Below are 23,809 nucleotides of genomic sequence, written 5' to 3' on the forward strand. Positions count from 1 at the left end.
CGACACAGAACCACCAAGTGGCACTGGGCAAGCCACATTTTCCACATGTGTTGTCCCAGTTTGTGCTCTCCCACTGGCCCTTTATTTCCCTGGGCTGTTTTGGCTGGGAACAGCTTTGTCTCTCCAGTGTAACTGTCCCTAAGAACAAAGCTGCAGGATTTCCAAATCCCTCTGGAACAGTGACTGTCTGATACAGGAGGATGTGTCTGAACAGCACAGCAAACAACCTCTGCAGTACAAAATCCACAACAACCTGGCAGCAAAGCTCACCAGTTCCACAGCTATCCAAGGGCTGAACACCAGCTCAGGGATGGGAGCAGCACAGCTCTAAACTGGAGGATTGGATGATGATTCCCCAACAAAAGGCAAGAGTTACACGCCAGAAATGCAGGGTTTGGGAACACTCAGAGACAAGCCAGTCCAGGGGACAAGGTTCAGTGTGGACTGCTAATTGTAGCCATTGAGAGAGATGTCACTTTTTGTAACTAGACTCTTTTTCTCGTAAAAACAGTTAAGATACTGCACTTACTGTCATTTTAAATATTGTCATTAAAATGACAATGCACGGGAATAGTTTGCTTAAAAATAGAAGGCTAAAGATCCAAGGAATGAAACAAATAAAGGAGAAGATGTGTTATCTGGGAGTACCACAATATATTTTCTTTTCCTCTGCTTACCCAGGCTGGTTCCTGGAGACCATGGCTGTCAGTGTCTATGCTGTCATCTTCCTAAGCAATTTTTGAAAGCATGGAGCTCACAGAGTCCATTAGAGAAAGTGAAATTCTGCACTACAAACACTAAATAAACCCCATTTAAAATATGTTTTTAAACCAATCTGAAGAATTTATAGATTAAGTTAGTTTTGGAGGTATCTTCATTCAGGCAAACAAGGTAGGTGCCCCTGCACACTTCTGGCAGTTGTGACACTTCAAGGTAGCCCAGCTACAAGTAAACAAGACTAAATGCATCATACATGATGCTCACCCTTTATGCAGCAATTTTTATCCATTAATCCAGTGATAGCTCACAAAGGTTGGCAAAAATATTTACATTTTCATTTTAAGCAACGATGCCCAGAGAGGTTAAGCCATTTGTCCAATGTCACATAAAAATGCAGCTAAAGCCAAGGACAGACCAATTTCTGAGAAGCAGTGAAGCACAGACACCTCACCTCAATTCACTGACAGCCCTGCCATCACATCACAACCATTCCTATTTGATTGGGGTCACACTTTTCCCAAAAGTCAGTAGATAAAGACATAGCAAATGATTTACACCTGCACATCTCACTGTCCATACTGTGCTTATTCCCTTCCCTGGTACGCAGACCTGTCCCAGCCCAGTGAGTTACACAGCCATCAATCCTCTCCACTTGTGTACACACGCTGGCTCCTGTTGATTTTTCTCATTGATTGCATGGACACATCACAATTTTGTGAACACAGCCCAGTCCAGCAGAGCTTCAACTGCCTGACAGCTCAGACCAAGCCATGGGCTACTATGGGTTGCACATCCTAAATCCCACTGTGGCACTATACCTGGAGCAGCCACAGCCTACAGTCACACACTGGCCTCCTAAATCCTACCTGGATTTGAGAGAGGTTGCACTTAGGGTGATTTGGTGAATGAGTCACAGCTTTGGGCTAAGAGAACACGTGAAAGACTGGACAGAGTCACATATTGGATAGGCTCACCAGAAGCTCAGGAACAGATTTGTTTCCTCTAAGGCCACAGACTGACTGCAAACTCCTCAGAAGCCAGTTGTCTTCAGCTATTTTTAGGGCAGGATGTCCAGATTTTCCTCAGGAAACGCATGCCAATCTTCAGCAAGAAGTCAATAAAAGAACTAATCTTTGCAGAATAACCAGACTGTGACAACCTTGCATGTGGATGTCTGACACCAGCACCATCTCCTTTAATGAGCATTTCTCAGCACTGACAGACACCAGAAAATCCCCCAGCACTGAGTGAGCAGCCCCTTAGACAGAGCCTGGCAGCAGGCAGGCACAGCCCCAAGCTTCCAAACAGTGCTCCCCAGCCAGCCTTTGCTCCCAAGCAAATCAGGGCCCACAGCCTTTATCTGCCAGGGCCTCTCTCAGATTCAAATACAACTGGAATTTCTGTTCCATGAGCAGACTGGATTTGTACATTCTTACTGCTTTGTGTCCTCTGGAATTTGCCCACTGGAATTCCTCCATCCTTGCATTCTTCTCCCTTTTTTCTTGCTGAATAGCTACTCCTAGTTCATCCAGTATCACAGAATCCAAGGGTCCTTTTACTGCAGGAGACACAGACTTATCCTGCAGATTCCTGGAAAAGAGAAGGCTCCTGCAGGAGAACTCACTGCAGCTTTCAGTTTATAAGGGGGCTTACAGGAAAGATGTAGAGAGACTTTTCATCAGGACCTGTAGTGGTAGGACAAGGAGTAATGATTTTAAACTGGAAGAGTACAGCCAACTGCGCCATTAAGGGTTCAACTTTTCATTATTCTGGAGCTGTGAGCATTGACAAGTCTTGTATTTTGGACATATCTTTCCTGTATGGCATGCACATGGAGCCAGGATCCATCAGTGATCTCTGTTCACAGCAGAGCTCAGCACTGTCACATATTTGTAACTTACCCCTGCTCCTGGCACAGACAGAGGAGGAACTCCAGTTAAGTCAAGTCTGTTTGTAGACTGGTATCTTAAAGTCATGATGATTACATGATCACATTGCTTTTCTGTTAGACCTCTTGTTAATATCTACTAATCAAACCAGCTGATTAATTTCAATCAAGTTGGAAAACGAAGCGTAGGTCTCAAAGATTATCATCTTTATAGGGACTTTATTAATAGATTCAGATGACAGCTTGTGTGAGAGAGCTCTGAATTAGCATCCTCACTGAAGGAAGGCAAATTCTGTGCACAGATCCTGTTTGGTGGTGGTCAGACATGCACTGACAGCCCAATCAGAGTATCTATAGCTTCAAGCACAAACTAGAATCACTGTTAGGCTGGATTTGCTTGTGAGAATGCTTTTAAACACACTCATTAGTTGCAATTAGTGGCATTAGTGTCATGGATTGGTTGTGCTTTTCAAGTACCCATCTCAGAAACACACTAAATGGGAGGTAATCAGATGAGGCACCAGACCAAAAGTTTGTGTAATACTAAAGTCAAATGGAAGAGAAAGAAGTTACAAGTCCTGAAACCTTACTGTGATGACTTGGACTGGAAAGATGGAGATCCTATTGCAGACTTTACCAAACACCCAAAAGGGTGGATAGCTCTGCTTTGATAACTGTCTATGAAATACTTTGCACTTAAAATGCTGCTTAATCTCTAGTCAGTGGCAGCAGTCACCAAGTGGTCAGAGGCTGAACTCACCCAACGACTTTTTTCTTTTGTAAGCTCTGCCCCATGTCCTGTTCCCTTTCTGCAGGAGGATTTCAAAGGCAAAGAAAAACAAACCACATTTCCCCTTTGGTTTTGGTGCTGCCAAAACAGGTCTGCAGGGGAGATTCTGTCACTGCTCTGTTTGCTGACATAGAGGCAAAGATGGCCAGATGACCCTAAATACAGGAACTGAGCAGAGACCAGATGTTCTTCTCCAGGCCACACATTTTCTTTTCTGGTCTCTGTACCTGGGACTACCAGCACCCATCATCCTGGGCCACTTGACCTGAATTCCAGGCAGCTGCTGAGTCACCACTAGACCAGAGGGTAAGAGGAGAGTCCTCTTTATGTCATTCCTACAAAATATGAAAAGCATTTTAAAGAAACTCGTATCAGATATTCAACAAAACCACCAAGTAGTGCCCACCATGATGAAAAATTGAATTTAAAATGTCCCATGAGATTAGGAGAGTCATGAGGCCAAGAGCAATGACTTGATAGGAATGCAGCACCATGCCAAAAACCTTGGGGGGGGAAGAGAGAGAGGAGCGTGAGCAATTGTCACATGTTAATGGAAAAACTAATGTCGTCCCAGCTCCTCCCAGCTCCTACATAAACCCACAGCAGAGGACAGCAGAGCTTGAAATTTGAAATGTGAAAGTCACAGAAGTTCAAATTCTTACTGAGGATTAAATTGGACTTTTTCTACTGACCAATAACACAGCACCACAAGAGACACTCTAGAGGGGCCAGAGGTTAAATCAAGATCTATTCTACTCTGAAGATTAATGATCTTCTATCTGGAAATGTCCCAATATAAAATGTGTGTTAGCCTCAGACACATTTGGCTGCAGCAGATTCTAAATTCAGCTATTAGTGCTGATGATCAGCAGCTAAGTTTCCAAATTTTAAGTCCTTTACAGCTTTGTGAGATTTTTCTGCCTCAGAGATCAAAAGAAAGTAAACCATCCCAGCAGGTACTAAAATATTACAGTGGCCCTTGCAAGACCTCCCTGCTGTTGCCCACAGGAGGAACAGGGCACTGCTCCCACTCCTCCTTGCAGAGCTGCTGCTGCATGTGGGAAGGTCTGGAGTGCTTTGGGTTTTGACAGTTCATCCAGTATCCTTGGAACACAGCTCTGACAAGATAACAGAACCTTTTGGAGGGATTCTTTGGAAAGATCAAGTGAAAACTGAAGACTTTGAGCTTTGCCATAAACAGAAATTGGATATTCATAGCAACTCTCTGCCATATTTATTTGCTTCTCTCCTCTCTCACAGCCCCTGAGAGAGAACTGCAGAAACCACTGGAAGTAAATGAGAGGAAGGAATTGAATGTTCCTGTGCAACAAGCACAAGGAGGATTCACCCTGCATGGAAGATGAAAGTCACTCTCATGACTCAGTTGTCAGGATGACTTCCAAATTATTTCGACATTTAAAGAGGAGAAACGTGCAGCTCTCAAATGTGACTCTGACAAAAGTGATATGAAAAATAAAATCCTCAGAGCAGAAGAGTGCTATGACAATGCAACCTCCTGAGAAAGAAAGGAAATTCTTTGACCAGGACTTGGTAGAGACATCGGTGACTCTTAAAAACGTGACTGTTGTTGCAAGATCAGCATTAATTGTGAAAACTAATCTTCTGGGATTTTATTCTACATGAGCCAAGAGAGGAACAAAATATTGATTGAGTGAGCTTCAGGATTTATTTATGTAAGGATCTGATTGCCAGGTTCATTCTTATGCAAAGCAGAGAGAGAAAGCTTTTTCAGCACGCATTTAAAAAAATCAGATGTAAAAATAACTTTCTGCTTTGGCTTTCCTTGTAAAATGCCTGGGAGTGCTTGCCCAAGCTTCTTCCTTCAGTAGTCACTAAGAAAGCAAGAACCAGATCGAGGAAATCCCTGACACTTCCAGTAACTTTGAACTGAAGATGAGCTTGCTCTGAACTGGAACATAACTGACCCAGCTGAGCATCAGTGAGACAGAAATGTGAAACTCGTGCCCATTTCTGATGCTCAGTTGAAAGCACACCCCAATACAACTCTTACTGTATTGCTTTGAGCACGGAGTATTTTTCCATATACATGCACTCCTGGGAAGCTTTGAAAGCTAAATTTTTTAGTACTGTGTCTCCAGGTGCTTCCTTGAAGCTGTTGTTTTTTCTGGTACCACATCTTTCTGAAGTTGTAAAAACAACCCGTGTGCTGTATAGGAGTAAAGCCAGGAGGAGTGACCCAGCAAAGTCATTTTTGAAAGAGCCTCAACACCCCCCAGAATGAAAGCAAATGGGTGGCCTTTGGAAGGCAGAAAATCAGCTCCCTAAGCCCTTGTCTGTGACCAACAGGCACACCTGATGGCATGATGAGGGAAAGCACCTCTGCATATAATATTGTCAGCTCATTAAAAACTCAGATGAAACTTTTTAATTAAAAAGGCAACCTCCACTTAATAGCTTTTTACATGCAATGGTTTCAAAATCCAAACACAGTTTTTTTCTTTAACAGCTACACTGGGAGAAGCACACAACCTTGTGTGACATGATAAAACTAAACAAAACCACATTTCCAGACCAGAAAGTGCCATGCAGAACAGTTTGTACTGTATGAAGCCAGTCCTAGGTCACTCTTAGAATACATCCACACTTACAGTTCATAGCCTTGTTCCTATCAGGCTATTTATGAAATCCTTTTTCTCCCTTTAGCAAGCAGTACAGCACAAGGTTGTACAAAACAGAATGCAATTCTAGGATAATGATATTGTTCTGTTTTCCATGGGGACTTTTTTTTATTGTTATTTCTCAGGAGAACATCGTGAAGAATCTCACCATCAGTACTTCCCTGCAAACATTTCTACTCTTTTTGAAAAACCCACAACACATTTCACTGCAGAGTAGAAACTCAGTACTAAGCAGCTGAAATAAATTCTTGAGAGTAAAACCACTAATTTCTAAAGCACTTAGTGAAGCATTTACAGCGCTCTTTTTGAAAAACCCGCAACACATTTCAGTGCAGAGTAAAAACTCAGTTCTAAGCAGCTGAAATTCTTGAGAGTAAAACCACTAATTTCTAAAGCACTTAGTGAAGCATTTACAGCTTAAATCTGGTATGAGATCTTGAAGTTCTTACTGCATACAGAAGACTGGGGATTTGCCATTCTCCTACATGAAAAGAAAGCAAGTGCACCCAGGAGTAAATCTTTGTGTCCAGAAACAGACAGGCATGCTGGCTTCCACAACATCTGCTCCACAAACCTAATTATCCCTCACTGCACAGATGCAAAAGACATCTGAAATGTTGACACTTGGGACATACAGACAATTTCATGTCCCTTTAAAATTAATTTTTTTTTAAAGAAAAGCCATGCAGAAGTATTTTTGTTAGTGATGAACAAACTCAAAGTCAACAAAATCTGATCCCAGCTCAATCTAATATCAGATAAATCACATCTGTCCCATATGAGTGTTTATTCTTACTGCTCCTTAGACTCAGTCCTCAGTGGGATGATCTGAAACTGTGCTAGTACAATCTATTACAATACAGCCAGTTCTTCACTGGCTGCTCTTTTTGAGTCCAGAGTGCAACAACCTCATTTTGTCTTAGCAGAAATACAGAAGTCCTAAAATCTAGATAAGAACATCATTTCCAGAGGGAAATGTTAAATTAAGCTCACCTTCTAGTAGCTACAAGGGCACTGGTGGGCACTGGTCCAGCTACTGGTGGCCCTTTTATTTGCAGATTCCTCCTTGAGAACAAATTACATGTGAAATTTGAGAGAAGTTTTAAATGGGTTTTCATATACAAAGGCAGCAAAGAAACATATATAAGCAAGGCTGAGATAGCTGGCTGTACAAAAGCAGACAGCTTAAATAATTTAAGAAATCATATCCACAAATTTCTTATTTCAAGTGAAGACATCTTTCTCTTTGTCTCTGAGGAACTTTTATTCATCTCATTGTTCTTGAATTTTCACTAGCAGTCAAGTGGCAAGCTGCCAAGTAACTCACAGTTGGCTGGAAGCATGGTCACCTACAAGCTAATTGATGCCACAGAACTTCCCTCCAGGATGCCATCTGGGTTGCATTCAATATTCTTACTGGATTCAGAAGTCCGTCCCTCTAAACTTGAAAGCTGCTTCTCTTGACCAAATGCCAACTTGCTGATTTTGTTTGCAAGCACACACATTTAACTAAACAGCAATACCAAGCTCCTGTTCCACTCTTTTGACCATTTATGGACTGCACTATTCTACAAAAATAAAGACAAACCACTTCCCCATCTCACAAGAGGGCAAATTGGGAAAATGAGAGCTGAAGGAGGCTGTCAATGAAAGCTTACAGAGGGATTTTATACCAAGTCCCTGCCCCTGCCTGATCAGGCACATTTTAATACAGCTAGGTACCCTGCTCTCAATGCATACCCTCAATGACTTCCTGTGAATAATGAGACTTTTTGTTTTCAATTTTAAAAATAGGGCATTTACAGAATAACCTTAGTATCACTTTTGGGGTCTATCCACCCCACTAACAATGAGACAGCTAGGGTAGGCATTTTTACTTTCCTATTTCTAGTCACTGCAGCAGAGAAGCACCTTTCTGACAGGCAGTTGCACCCTCCCATGTGTCTGCATTGACAGCAGGAGTTTCCTGCATGCAGCCAATTCCATGGGAAACAGCAACAATAAATCAATGTAAAGATGTGGAGCCCAATCAAACAGGCTGGCACTACGAGCTCTCTGCACAGGGAGGCATTTTCCAGTGGAGACCTGAGGACAGAACTACCCAAAGCACCCAAACAACCCTTCAGCAGGCCTGGCCCTCACTTGCCTGTTCCCCCTGAAAACTTTCCCTGGAATGGCCTTCATGAGCAAAGATCCTTGCAAAAGCAGTATAGATTAATTCTACAGCCACCTGCCTAGAAATTCTTTGTAATAGAATAGATTTGTCAGGACTGAGTCACGATTACCTGCTCTTCATCTAGAGAAGAGACAGCATGATGGAAAACTCCAAGGCAGTTTATTTGACTGTAATTAGTCAGACATAATGCTGTTGGAACAAAAGGTCAACCTGGCAAAAGCTCATCAAAACAAATCTCCATCAAGTTCATCCACTTCTAAACAAGTGCACAGCAGTGATAGAGATGGAGAGTGCCTACTCACATCTGGCAATTCCTCCTGCCCATTTTTTGCAATCAAACAAAAGAATCAGGAAGTGTTATAGTACCTATATATTACAGGAAGTACCTATTATATTACAAATACACTGGAAGCGTTTCAGTATCTATATATTACAGGCAAATCCTGTTAACGTTACCTGAGAAAGGGTACTGAAAAAGCAGGATCAAAGTTCCATTACTGATGTAACAGAATTAAAGAGGTTTACACTGACTCACTAAATACCCACACAGCAACAATAAACTCACTTTGAACTCACCAAGAGTTCTGCTGTGCAATATAATAGCCTGCAGCTTAGCAGGAAAAACCACCTCTCCAAATGGCTCAGAGTTGGAGTTTTCTTGCTTTGCTTTTTTTGTCGGTTGAATATATTGCGCAATATCTAAACCAGAACATGAACTTCAAGTTTTTTCAGATGCAAATTGATTACAGCAATAATATTGAGACTTTCCAATCCATATTCAGCCATGGATACAATATTGTCAGGCAGGGCAAGGAGCTTTAATTGGGAATACTCAACCCGGGCAGTAGTTCCATTTTGTGGGACTGAGGAACATTGCTCATGTTCCTTGAGTCTATTCCTGCTGAGACAGATAACTGCAAACTATGAGCCAAGTCTGGAGAAATGTTAGTTGCTGTGCTGCTCAGGGCAGGGTGAATACCAGATGCATTGGCAAAACCAAAGCCACAGTGAGGATTTTCCTGCCACGAGCAGATTCTCAATAAAATTTAAATATCATTAAGCTTGTGATCTCCTGCACTTCTAGACTTCCTGTGTCAATGTTCAGACCTACACACTGCACCTGTACCACACTGAGAGCTCTGAGTGTTTCTGCTCCAAAAGGAAGAGACACCTGAAGTTTAGCACAGGAAGAACTTGCTTTAGCCATAGAATAACACATCATGCACTGGAGCAAGCTTGGCCTCTTCCACCAAACAGCAGAGCTGCAAATGCAGACTAAGCAGCCTAAGAGAGCAATTTTACACCATCCAAATTGAAAGCAAGATCATTATAAAACTAGTGGTATCACAGACTAAAATATGCCTGCAACTGATCACTCCTTCAGCAGGCCACTGGGAAACACAAGCAAAAGAAGTACTGGAGACAGACTGAATGGTCAATAAAATATGGATGGTTTCTATTCTCGTGGCTTGCCAATGGCAAGTCCTCACACAACATTGTAGCTGGGGGATGCATGAGATCAGGAATGGAATGAAGCTGTACTTTCACCCCTAAAACAGAATTAGAGAGCAGTTAATCCTCACTTGGAACAAAACAGTGGTCCAAGGCCAGAACTTGTATTGTAGCTCCACAATGATGCTCTATGCACTTCTGGAGACTAAAAGAAAGACAGGGTAATACCCTGGTGAAAACTGCTGCAGAAAACATTTTGTGAACACCACAGGCCTGAAGCCATTGATTTTTGAGTTTGCAAAGGTTTCTTATTGTCAGTTGTGACTGTTTGTAACTATGGAGGAACAAAGATCCCTTGAAATATCACATAAAACTGATGTTTTATCCAGCACATTCCCCTGCCAACACTGTTCCCTCACCATTATTTCACAGGCTCACCTCAGGAGATAAAATGTACCCGAGGTGAAGCTCTGCCTGGCTGGTGAGGGTGGCCCTGTGGAGGAGCTCTGGCCAGCTCAGCCAGATGGGTACAGCCAGCCAGGGCTCTTCTCTCAGCAGGACCCCATGGACCACACAGATCCATCTCCTCCAGCCCTTCTGGGCCCACAGCAGCAGCTTTTTCACTAAGAGACATGAATCTCAACAGAACTATGCCAGCAGGGAGAGGGTCAGGTCTGTCTCTGAAGCTACAGGGCCAAGCTTTGTCAGCAATCTAAAATAACCAAATCAGCATTTCCTCAGAGACTTCTGCAGCAGCAAGAGCAGGCTGAGCCCTCACACAGACAAGATGTTTTCTCTCTTCAACTTTCACCATCAGAGAACGGTGCTGTCCGCAGATTAAAGTAACAAGGAACCCCCAGCAAACATCGCAATTAATTAGAGCGGAACACGCAGCAAATATCTTCCCCAAATCCCAAGACACTCATCATTTAGCATTTTGGATTCTAACAGTATGAGTGAAATGAGATCCTCCATCTTCCACTTCATATCCAATAAGAAATATAACTCTCTCACACACAGAGTCCTAATAGGTATGAATCATCTCCTTCATATCTACCGACGAGAATTTATCCAGTGTAAGACAGTGAAACCTCCATCATTCTTACATGTCAAAGTGCTGTAAAAATCTCTGCTATTATAAAAGCAGAGGAAAAAACCCAACACAATGGCAGATAATCCCAACTGATTACTGTAGAAAAGTGACATTTACACATGCCCTTTTTCTATGTAAAAGGTCAAGCTGATGCACCAAAACGCTTCATCTACAGGAAATTCACCCCCAGCCAGAAAAGGTGATACAGCTCTCAGGTGTACCACAGTCATAAAAAACAGACATAAATTATATTAAGGGAATTCCATTTTGTTGTGCTGGATCTCATCAGGTTTGTTTATTCCTATCAGGAAACCTAATCCCACATGACTTCACTAGAAACAAGTAGCAGGGAGAGAATCCTTTTCAAAAACAACACAGCAAGATGCTGCCCTAAACCCCTTGCTGAATATGTTTCTAATGCCACATTCAACCTCACACTCCCCCACAGGAAGAAAAAAACACTTTTGTAGGAAGGGGGGAAATTAGGTCCTGTACTTGGCTGCCTTCCTCCCCCTCGGTGGTTTTCACTGTCAGAGAAGCATCTTTTTTGCATTCTAAAATTAACCCTGTGATATGATGATGAAGCCTGCACAAGATGGCTCAGAAAAGGAACCAGTAAGCCACAAAGATCACTGCTCAACCTTTATCATTATGGACAACTCACTGACAGCTATCCAGCCTGCTTGGAAAAGGAAAGAAAGCAGTCTTCTAAAAGGATATTTTAGTTTCAGGTTTTCTTGAAACACTCCTCCAGTGCACTGAGCAGGCAGGGATGAAGCTGCCAGGACAAGAGCCCCTAAGCCAAGGACTCTGTAATCCTCAGCACAACCCTGACTTGCTGCAGGAATACAGCATTTCCCATGGTGGTGAATATCTCAGCCCTGACCTTGAAAGCTGGAGAATCAAAACTGTTCTGTGACAGCAATGGCTTTTGTTCTGTGATCACACATCTCTTAGGGCACTGCTTGCCAGTGCACCTCACAGTGCCCAGCAGCCCTGAACTGGAATCAACAGTAAGCAGGTGTGGAGCTCCACATCAGCTCTGGAATCTCCAACACTTGTCACCCTGGCAGCTTCAACCTGCCTTTCGGTCTCAAAATATAATACTGTAAATTAAGTAATTAGATCTGGGCAAAGTGAACTTAGCTGCTGCTTTGTGCCAGCTGAAGTACAGCTCAACCTGCGTTTCGGTCTCAAAATATAAAAATACTGTAAATTAAGTAATTAGACCTGGGCAAAGTGAACTTAGCTGCTGCTTTGTGCCAGCTGAAGTACAGCATTTGTGCAGGAATTATTAATCCTTTCTGTGAGCATTAGCACAACTAAAGGCTTGCAGTATTCACATGGTTGTGTGCATAACTGAATGTGAAGAAATGCTGCTGCTCTCAGCCAGGCTTTGCAGAGTCCCCTGCAGTGCCTGAGCAAGGGAAGGTGTTAACAAAGGCTTTGTGCATTGCTGCTGAGGATGGGCACTGTGAAACAGAGCCATGAGAATTAATGGCCAAACTCATGGGGAAAGACTGGAAGAAGAGCAAGGCAATAAGACACTGTGTGCAAGCCTGGGAAAGGTTCCATATTGCTCAGGTGTGTGCTTGCCCACATCCATGGAGAAAAATTAAGTACATTATTTATCATGTCCCTCTAGAAAAGGGTGCCCCAGGATTTCTCCCCTGCTCTACACTCACTGTCTTTGAAGTGCCATGCCACAATCAGAAACCCTGCAGTCAAGAACTGGACAGATATGATTCTTTTCAACACCTGTCAATGCAGCTCCTTAATCCTTATTTAACTTCAGGGATCAATATGCACTGGCACCTTGGGCAAATACACATAACACATTATTTTATAAAAAATAGGACAGATTTCTGTGTTAAAATAGCTCTTATGGAAAGGGAGAACAGAAATCATCCAGTAAAGAGCTTGAAGTAAAGCAATTTCAACACATCAATGTGATCCTGGCAGAGACTGGTCCAGAGATTCCCTTTGAAATTCCTTATTTACAACCTGCCAAAGAGCAGTTCCCATAGAGGTTACACATCCTAAATCATGTACCGAGTCCACCCTGTACAAACTTCAGTTGTGCAATCTAAACTGTATCTTTGCTGTTTTACACAAGAAAGGAAGAAGGAAAAGAGTAATAAAATAAACAATAGAAAATTAGGCTACCTCAGTTATCTTTGTTCCTTCCAGAAAATGATACGTTACTAATAATTTATGGAGGAATGGGTACACAGGTGATAAGTTCAGTAGTTCGTGCTCAGATAACAGCAAGGTGTGGGCAGGAGGTGAAGGAGGCTTGAATGGAATTGAGAATGGAAAGAGCCTCTTTAGCAAGCTAAAAGTCTGTGGTGTGCAGTCTCACAACAGGAACTTTTGGCCAGCTGAAGAAGTGGCTGCAGTGATGTCTGTGTGCACACAGGCTGTGCTTCAGGATCTGCTGGAATGTACAAAACCAAAGCTCATTTTGGAACACAAAAATATTATGCTCCTCCTCAAGCACCTGTATTTTCTGTGTCTAATACTAAATACAAGAAGTGAGACATTTGAAGCATTTCTGAGACATTTGAAGCATTTCTTGTACTTGACCAACACTAAAATTTTGAAACGGTGAGTTGTCTCAACACTGGGGTTTTTCTGAATATTTTATGAACTGTATATGACAAAAGCAAATGCTAAATCCTTGAGCAGTCATTTAATCCAAGGAACATGATTATCTGTGTAAAACAAGATAATGGACCTGAAAAAAAGAAACTGGGAACTTTCTTCACGAGTCACTAATGTCCACAGTGAGTTGCTGAATCACTCCACAGCCTTGGGCAGAGGGTAACTTCCCCAAGCATCAATTTTCATGTCCCTGAGATAATATTTAGCCCACTTATAAGGGAAGATTCATAGAAAGCTGAACTGCTAAGCAGCCACAGGATGACAAATGTGTAATGAGCGTAACACAACCACACAAACAAGAATAGAAGCTCTGAGTTAGAGAGGCAGGAGGTGTATTTCTTGGCCTATATCAGTCAGCACTGACATTTGCTATCAAAGAAACTGGGCCATTTCTCTGTTTATAAGTAGCTCTATAGATCAACTGTGATTCAGGATGAAAAGTCTACAGGAACAGTTGTAAGTTTACATCCAAAATTCTTATTCTCAGTGCAAGTACATTCACTACTCCTGCTGTAGCTGATTTTTGTGGTCTTAACTACTCCCTGGATCTCACAGAGTGCATCATATCTGGATGGAACATGTCCAGTAAATCCAGCAATGTTTACTGATATACAATCACTGCTCAAACAGCAAGCCAAGCAGCTGGTATCTATCGTGGGAAATTCATGCAACACATTTGGAAATCTGCCTACAACCTTTACTCACCTAGATCAACAAAAACAGAAAAAAAAACACTAAAGAAATTAATCCCATTAACTTCATACATGGAAAGCAAAGACAGACAGAAAACTTCAACTGGGTAATGCACAGCAGGAAAAGACTTGGGATCAAACAAAAAGTTTAATTCACCCCTTGAAATGAAGCAAAGTATCATCTCAGTGCACATCACACTACACATTACATAGCAAGGAAGGCAGCATGAGAAAAAGTATAAAACAAGGCCAGTTAAAATAAAATACAAAGTTGAAACCTGGAACTGCAGCAGTTATCTAAACGAGGGACATAGCAGAGTTAAGAGTTTACTGTCAGTTGTACACACCAGTTTATTCAACAATTATTTTAATTGATAAAGCTATGCTATATGCTACATGTAAAGGAAAAGAAGTCTTCAACAATGTAACATTTCAAATTTAACCAAAATTAAGATAAAACTTCCACCTATTACTATGAATTTTAAATACAGACTTTCACCCCTTTCACTACTTTGCAAGTAAAAGAAATGACACCCACAGAAGATACAGAAACAAAGCTAGAACTCAAGAAAAAGGTAAAGAAACTTACAGCAGGCAAAATTCTCACTCAGGATGGACAAAATTCTGCAGCATTAACAAATTAGATGTTAAATAATATATCTATCTTTAAAAAGTAATCACAACAGCACAGAGAGCAGTTGCCAAAAAGAGCCCTTCTGGTTCTGCAAGTACAGGACTGTGCTCCTGCTGCCATGGAAACTCAGTCCCTCACTGCTCTGGTCCTGGTACAGTGCCACACATGCTCTCAAGCATTTAATAAATATTAATAATGCATTAAATAATATTGAACTATCAGAAACAGAACATCTAAGGAAAAAAATTGGCAATAAAACTCACTTTACATGGCTGCAGCCCAAAGGCTTGTAAGCCTTGCTCCAAGCCAGCCATAAATCCTGTTCTCTCCTAGTTTCTAACACTTGCTCTTGGCATTAAGCGTGAGGTTAGACTGACTGCCAGGCCTTAGCTTAGGCTGAAAATAACCAGGAAAGCTGGAGGAAAAACTGAAACCCTTCCACTTGTCCAACAGGTACCTCTGCAAGGAGCAGTTGTGTGTGTTGAGCACTGGCCTGGTAGGCAGGAGGCCTCATTTCTGTTCTTGGCTCAGCTGCTGACTCTTGCACAGCTGAGTCACTCCGGAGCAGGAGAGCTCTAACACCATTTATTCACCTCTTCATGAGGAAAAAGGCACAGGGCTGCCAGATCTGCCACAGCTCTGGGAAGAAAAGTCATGGGCCTTGCCAGGAACAGAAGCACAGTCTACCAGGGCATCATTACTATGGCAAGAAACAGGATGTCTCACCCTGAGAGACCATCAGTGACAGAGCTCACAATCCTGCTTTAAAAATCTTCTGGCTTCTTGCACGTTAAAATCTGGATTTTGAAAATATTTCAGTGTGCAAGGGTTTAGTTTTATTTTTCAACTAGCTTACAGTATCACTGTAACTTCTAAAGTCTAATCAGGTTTTTATCACTTGCATTTCAGACAGAATTTCTCACAGAGTAGAAAATCTGCATTAATTTTATCACAGGGCCTTTTACCCTTTTCCCCTCCCTTGTGGGTATTTAAATATTAATAATTTTAATGGAAAATAGAGAGCTAGAAAAACTACACTCAGCTTTTCCAACACTTCCCTCACATGCATCATAAAATAGTGAGGATTTCCCTTTGGCTGGAAGCAGCTGTCTGCCCTGGGAGCAGAGCACATCAGAGCAGGCAAACTCCTTTTCTGCCAAGGACCACCTACTGCTCAAGACAAGAAGCAGCAGCCCAAATCTTCATCTCCATCACCAAACTCAACTTACTGATTTGTTTTCCTGGGCAAAGGAAAAAAAGAAAGAACGAGTGACTTCTTACAGCATTTTATAAGGCAGACACAGAAAAGTGTAGTGACACAGAAAAGCAGAACTGAGCAACAGCATGCTTTGGGAACATCTTTGAAATTACCACAGAAAAGCTGCAAGGAAATGGGAAAGCTGTAGAGAAGAAAAGGACACCAGTAAAAGGACCAGGAGAACTTCACACCAAATCAATTCTACCACAAATGCATCCCTGATACAACATCAGTCTCTGAGGCACACCAAAGTCATGGTAGATTTGTCAGTGAATTCAAAAAGCTGATGGTATTGAAAAGGCCAGCAGAAACAAAAGCTGGGGTCTGCTGAGGGAATCAATAATGGTTAGACATTTTCAGGTGTAACAGAGTGTTTAATAGTCCTTTAGGTGGACCATGGAGTCAAGAAAACCTATTATTTCTAGCACTGGCAATCTCTTAGTGTAGGTGTACACTACACTAATAAATGGGTTCACCAATACATTACACTTAATTTCTCTGGTCTCATAATTGCAACTTGAATAAACTTCAGTACATTTTCTGATTAATATTAAATTATCCTAAGTATCTTTCACTCTTAATATCAATCAGTCAGGAGTCCCATCTCTAACCTGTGCTAAGCCCAGGTCTAGAACACTGCAGACACAAGAGAACTGGTCTGTATGGACTTTTCATAGAATCACAGAATAGTCTGGGTTGGAAGGGACTCTAAAGACCATTAGTTCCAAACCCCTGTCGTGGGCAGGGACACCTTTCATTAGACCAGGTTGCTCAGTGCCCCAGCCAGCCTGGCCTTGAACACTGCCAGGGATGGGACAGCCACAGCTTCTTTCTCTTTATACATTAAAAGGCTTGGATGAAGTTTACCTGCCTTGGCGCAAAATGTAGAATATGCTTCTATCCTCTGAAATGACAGCTCTGAGCTCTCTGATAAACAAAGTCATGTTGGTTTTAACTGCACTTTCATAATTTCCTTCTTGAACTTAATCATTATATTCACTCTTCCCATTCTCCTTGACCTCAGGAAAGCTTTTCAGCTTGCAGCTCATTCTTGTAACTGTATCTAGAGCAACTCTTGTGCCTTCTTGCTGTAGCACAGCAGCGCTGCATAAAACCAAGTTCACTTCCCTCAGTAGCTATAATGTCCCCAGTGGCTCTCCCTTCTGCCTTTTCAGAGGTCCTATCTCAATTCTGTCTTTCTTTCCCAGACCATAAGCAGGAGTGATAGAAAATCACCTCCTTCTGGAAAGCAGTCTGCATCTAGACTGCTTACTAAATAAAACTGCATAAATAAAAGTGTTTAAGAAAATGTCCCAGGAAATAGGGAAAAGGAGAAGGGCATGTACTTAAAACTTCACTTTCTACATACATGTGCAGCAGGTTGCACTAACAGGGAAGATATCCAGACACCACAAACATGCAAGTTAGTTTTTTCAGAGCAGATAACAAGAATATAATGAAAAATGAAGATAAATAAAAACATTCACTGTGGAACACAAGAAATCAGTAAACTGGTTTTGAGCCTAAGCTGGATATGAATCCAGTACAGACCAGGACAAGCAGGCAGCAGCCACACAGAAAAGCAAACAAGTCCTGCCTCTCAGCCCCAGTCCTTCCAAGTGCTTCCAGTTTTGGGATAAGCATGCAAGCTGGCCACACAACACAGTTAAAATGTCACTGGCACAATCAAGAGCATATGACCATATGACCACAATCAAGAGCAAGTGTCAAGGAACCCTAAAACTCCACATAGTGACATGCACAGCATCTCCAGGGTGGCAGGCAGCAATCACGCGGCATACAGGACAGTGGCTCAGTACAAAACAGAAAGAAAAACTGGAGCAATGCATAACAGAGGACAGAAAGTTATAGAACACATGTGGCATTGTGAGTGCCTACTGTGTCACTTGGTCACACCCCAAAACCTGCAAGCCTGGCACACCATTACACTCCTGCACTTCAAAGCCACACAGACATACTTAACTCTGCATAGGATCCAGAATTTAGTTTTCAAATGGGCTTTTTGCTATGTTTTTACTCCAAAATTCCAGCTCTAGTGAAACGTGCACTGAAAAGCACAGAGACCATGAGGCTGCCTCCTGGGCTTCCACACAGGCAGCAGGAGTCAAACTCTGCAGACTCTCTGTACAAAGCCAGTGGAAGAACGGGAGTCCTCCTTCCTCCCTGCTGCAGAGGAAATGTGTCTCAGCTACACAGCCACCTCCTGTGGCCACAAGGCAGGCAAGGGCAGAGGTAGAGGAGGTTTGCTGATGCCACATGTTTACCTACATTCTGGACACATGGGAACAGTTTTTGAAACAGTAACTCCCTTCAGACTGCATCTCATACCTGAGGCAGCCTCAACCCTGTCTATAAAATAGCCCCATGAGCAGTCCTCACCAGCAAGCAACAGCACAGAAAGGATACCAGTGCAAAGGTGGAAAATGGAACTTTAAACAATAAATAGTAATTCTGCATTTGGCTGTGTCCCCCTGCAGGCAGGTATTACAAAGCTGAAATGATCCTGCAGCTTGTGTTTAATTTTAGGAAACTGGTTCACCTACTGATTGCTTTTTGCAACTATACTCTTTGCCATATTTAGTGTTTATTCAACAGTGAAACATTTAAGCAGAGATCCTCCAGTCTCCTTCACCCACACTCAGGTGTGAGTTAAGATAATGTGAACCATACTTACATCATAAAACTAAAATCAAACAACTATCAAAGTAAGAGCTCCTATTCTGCGTCAAATATATTGCGTCTGGCAGCTGTTTGCAAGGTCTCCCTTGTTTTCTGCTGGCTGCAATGGCAAGCAGCAATAAACTTGTAAAGCTGGGGAAAAAGCCTCCAAGAGCCACTGTTCCTTCAGAACAGCACTCTAGGATTTTCCATTCTGGGTGATGTGTCACACAGCGCAGCACCCTGGACACAGAGCACACACACCCCTAGTCTGACCTGGCTTTGCAGCCTCCACCTTTCCTGAGGGAGACATAGAAAAAAAGTCAGTATCCCACATTATGAGTACCTCAGCAAAGAGTGCTTTTGCTAAAACACTGTGCCTCGGAAAATGGACATTTTTCCACTATAAAAGCAGCTTTGATGTTTTATAAAGTTGCTGCTGTACCGTTACAAAAAATGTCCCAATGACTGTGCATCTGCAAGCATTGTGTGAAATAGCTTGTAAGAGTCTTTTCAGTGTTTCCAAAGAGGAAAACTTATCGCAGGGAAGGACCAAAATGCATCTACAGAAATCATGTTCAGAACTGCCCTGGGGCCCTGTGTTCATTGTAAGGACCACGTTTAGTGCATATTGTGGCACTGCAAGCCCCAAGTTGTGACTGGGATTTTGTTTTTCCAGGCCTACACAAACTGGACTGAGCCCAAGCAAATCCTTTTGCATAGAGCAGAACAAATAGTTTTAGGACAGGTTTAAACTCTGCAATAGGTACCCAAGATTTCTAATTGCAGAGTTTACAACTAGATTTCCCCAACAACCTAAACAATGTAACTTCTACTTTTTTCTCTAGAGTTCAGTTCCCCTTCCAAAGATACATTTTAAGGAACATATCTACTCCCTTTTTATCTTTCTTTCCTCAAAATGGTATAATTTTCTGAAAACATGACAGCAAAACAGCATCTTCATATTCAGGCAATCTGTTTACTGCTTTATTTTTATATATTTCTACAATGCGCACAAATTAGTGTCTCCTCCTTCTCTCGTGTTAACACTTCACAAGTCATGTGCCTACACACAAACGAGCACCATCTCCTCCCTTCCTGGCAGCCTCCTTGGCTACCTTTCTTTTGCTAGCCCAGAAACCCAGTCCTGCATAAATTTAACACACCTTAAAAACCAGTGCTGCCTTCAGGTCCAGCGTTTGCTGCATTTACTCACACATCACTCCTCTGGTAGGTAAGTTGAACCACCAGCCACGACAGAAAAGGATTACTCAGTTGAAAGCAAATGCCAAGGATGCAGTACAGTTTGATTACTGAAACATTCTCCTTAGAATCCAAAACATGATGCCAGCAAATCATGGGAGCATGGAGGATGGGGAGAAACAGGGGCAGACATGGGACACAGCACAAAGGGGACAAAAAACCCCCAAACAAATAAAAATTCAGTCTTGTGCAAAGACAATTTCTACTAGGAAACTCAGAGTCCTGCCCAAAAAAAAAAAATCAACTCTTTCCAACTATTTAAGATAGTCTTGGTAACAAAATTTTCCAGTGTATTAGACTGTCTACCACAAGGAATTGGTTTCACAAACCAATTCTTCACACCATAAAGACCATCCTATCTCTTTAAAAAGGGAGAATATACACAAGCAGCAATGAGCTATTACAAATACATTATCAGCTCTGGGAAAAAGAATCATCAAGTAATTACAGAGGTTATCAGGGTCCTTATCAGTAGTCACTGCCAGCAGGCTACCTGCATATTCATTTCCCTCTCCATCACCACTGTGGCATGCAGAGTTTTCCAAAATAGTTTCTTCTATTGCATATGTTCATAAAATAATTTTAAAATAAATATCTGTTTATTACAGCAGTGATAACAGAGGTGGTATCTAGAAGCAAAAACGTGGAATATATTTTTTCACCCAGTGAGTAGAACTCCAAACATTCCATATGCTGAAAAGCAGTATGCACTTTCAAAATAAAGCAGTGTTCAGAACAATTTAAGTGAAAAAAATGTGCATGACAAATGCAATTTTTGTCTTTCAGTCTGCTTGAAGAAGCAACTGCAAAGTCTCTCTATCTATGAACTAAATTAACAGTCCATGAGCAATTTCTGTAGTCTGATTCCCAATCAATAATAAATGCCAAATTCAGATTAAAGTGAAGAACATATTTTACCACCCCCAAAGGCAACAACTATAAAAGCCCTGTGCAATAAGCATTCTAACACAGCACAATCCACGCTGAGCTGATGTTCAACAGCATGTTGTTCTACACGCTCCTGACACAATGCTCACAGGGTTGATCATAGGGAAAAGGAGAAAATAAAAAAGCAGCCCAGATACTGAATCCCTCACTCATGCAGGGCAAGAGCTCAGGACACAAACCTACTCTTCCATTTTGAAAGCAGGGTCCAGAATTCATTCAAGAAGCTCCTCCAGCCACGATCCCAACCTCCGAAATGCAGCTCCAAAAGCACTGCCCACAGGTCACCTGCAGCTCACCAAGCCTTTGTACCACAGTGCACAGAGGTTTTAAATAAAAGGCTTCAAGAACACCATTATATACCTGCTCAGAGACTCCCAGTGCTTCCACAGATTACTATCTCTCATGGGAAATATAGACACTTCTGAGAAAACTTTCCCAGTTACGGCTACACAAGAGTCCATGGTAGTTCTCAGTCACCCCCAGCTTCCCCGAGTCTTTTGCAACTTGAAACATTCCACATCTAAGCTGCCTCTAAATAAAGTGCCATTATAAGCCATTTCTATATCAAAATGAATGCTGCTAACTCCCCAGATCATAAAAAAAAATCATACATAAAGCAAATCAAGTCCTCTGAATAAAGACAGCAACCAGAAAAAAAAGTTATGGGGTGTTCACATGGAACATCTTGTCATAATTTAAGAGTTTGGGAATCCTTGCTCTCCTTAAACTCATCTACTTAGACTTGAGTCCAAACATCACCTGACACATGAAGATGCTAACAGGGAAATCGCATATGGAAAAACACATAACCAGTGACCTTTCTTTTCGTGATGTATTCACTGGGTCTATGAGCTCTGAAGAGTTCACTCACTGAATGCACATTCAGTGCCTGTTATTCTACAGAGATAATTCAAGAGATGTGGTACTTGCTACAATATTTGCAATTTTAAACCCCAAATTAAAAGACACTTCTCTTCAAGATTTAGGCTCTGTAATTTCTATTACAGATGCTTCTTAGACTCCATGGCTGAGACAAATTCTCCCAGGCTCTCAGAAGCTGTAAGCAAAATAACAGCCAAGTTATAACAGCATAACCCTACAAAGTACCCAGAGTTTATGTGTTTCCACTGATACACACTAGAGCCACACCACAGGAGAAGGAACGAGTGCCATTTTCTCAGGATTGGAAGTACGCATCTTGCCCTCTCTTCCCTTACACTATGAAGGAATTAGCGTTACATGGCTGACACTGCCAAGCCAAGCAGTGCTACTTGTTTATCTGCTTTGTCACGCTGACTGCAAACATATTTAAACACAAGATTCACGCCCACTCCACATCTTGTAGGACGCTTATGAGTAAGCAACATTTCACATGAGCACCTGTCACTCGCCCTGAGCTCGGGCTCTTCCGGGGTTTAACATCCCACCCAGCTGCCCCGAGGACACACACCGCGCTGTTCCTCGCGGGCGCTCCGAGCAGAGGCGCTGCTGGAGGCGAGGGGACGGGCAGAGGAGGGCGGGGAGCTGCCAGGTGACGCTGCCGCCGGACCCGCGCTGCCGCGGGCACCCCGGCCGGGCCGGGCGGCAGCGAGGAGCCGCTGCCCCGCGGCGCCGCGTCACGGATCTGCTGCTCCCGGCAGCCAATGGGCGCCGCGGCCGGGCACGGCGCGACTTCATTCATTCATTCATAAAAAAAGAGGCGCAGCGCAGCTGGGAAGCGCGCCCTGCCCGGCACCCCCGCCCCGCGCGGGGCACGGATACTCACGGCAATCCGCCTCGTCACTGTTATCCGAGCAGTCGTCGTCCTCGTCGCATTTCCAGATGGCTGGGATGCACCGCTCGTTCCGGCACTGGAACTGGTTCTCCTCGCACTCCTTGACGGCGCCTGCGAGACACGGGGCCGCGCCTGGGTCAGCGGGGCGCGCTCCCACGGCCGGGCGGCGGGGGCATCCCGGGGCCGCCTCGCCGCTCGGCCCGGCCGCGGACAACCCGGGCAAGGCATCGGGAGCCGCCGCCGGCCGGCCGGGGGCTGCGGCTGGGCTCGCTGGGGCACAGCGGCTCGGCGCGGGGCCGGGGGAGACGCGCCTCCGCGGGAGCACGGCAGTGATCCCGAAGCTGCTTTGTGCAGGGATAAAAGGGGCCATTCCCGTGCTTCCCCGCATTGTTTTAAAGGCGGAGGGAAAAGGAGCCTGGGAATAGAATATGGTTAAACCCGAAACACAACAGACAAAGAAAAATTATAAAGCGGAGTGATGCTGGGAGCTCCTGCGCATCCGCCGGGGCAAAACGCACCGACACCTGGGGACGCGGGGCGGAAAAGGCACCGGCGCCGTCCCGGGAAAAGGGACCTGACCCAACTAAAGTTGAGGGCGGGGGGAGAACGGAGCAAATCTGCTTTACAGACTCGGTGCCGCGTTGCTCTGATGAGGCACAAATCCCCTCTGAAAGGGATTAAAGGTGGCAGCTCCTGTCACCAGCTCTCGGGCTGCATTCGCCCGCTTGAAGAGCGTGCCCGGCCCCCGCAGGTCGCAACCCCCGAGCGTGCCCAGCCCTCCGCAGGTCCCAAACCCCGCGCAGGGCACCGGGGCGAGCGGGCATCCGCGGCCGCACATCCTGGGGTGCCCGTGCCGGCAGGACGCTCACCCCCTCCCCGGCAGCGCTGAGGCCGGCAGACCCCGGCGCTGAGGCAGAGCGGCCGTAGCGCGCCGGACCCACCTTTGCCGAGGTGCAGCTTGAGCAGCAGCAGCTGGAGGAGCAGCAGCCGGGCGAGCGCTGGCCGGCACATGGTGCTCGCTCCCTCCCTCCCTCGGTGGCAGCGCGCCGTGTGCGGGGTGCGCGCAGCCGGCGCGCCGCTCGCTGCCCGCCCCGTGCCGACTGCGGCCGGCGCCGCCC

General features: G+C 43.8%; 1 protein-coding gene across 2 annotated transcripts in view; it reads right to left on the reverse strand.

Moving 5' to 3' along the window:
- LRP8 (LDL receptor related protein 8) overlaps window positions 1–23,798 on the reverse strand; it is a 171,021-nt gene extending 147,223 nt beyond the window's left edge. For both annotated transcript variants that reach the window (XM_039711803.1, XM_039711802.1), the window contains exons 1-2: window positions 23,633–23,798; window positions 22,683–22,802 (exon numbers count right to left, since the gene is read on the reverse strand). In XM_039711803.1, coding sequence (XP_039567737.1) covers window positions 22,683–22,802; window positions 23,633–23,702 — 190 coding nt within the window. In that variant the 5' untranslated portion in view covers window positions 23,703–23,798. The remainder of the gene's footprint in view (window positions 1–22,682; window positions 22,803–23,632) is intronic.
- Between the last annotated feature and the right edge of the window lie 11 nt (window positions 23,799–23,809).

Source organism: Passer montanus, unplaced genomic scaffold (genome assembly GCF_014805655.1).
Source record: "Passer montanus isolate IOZ18808 unplaced genomic scaffold, ASM1480565v1 scaffold25, whole genome shotgun sequence".
NCBI lineage: Eukaryota > Metazoa > Chordata > Aves > Passeriformes > Passeridae > Passer > Passer montanus.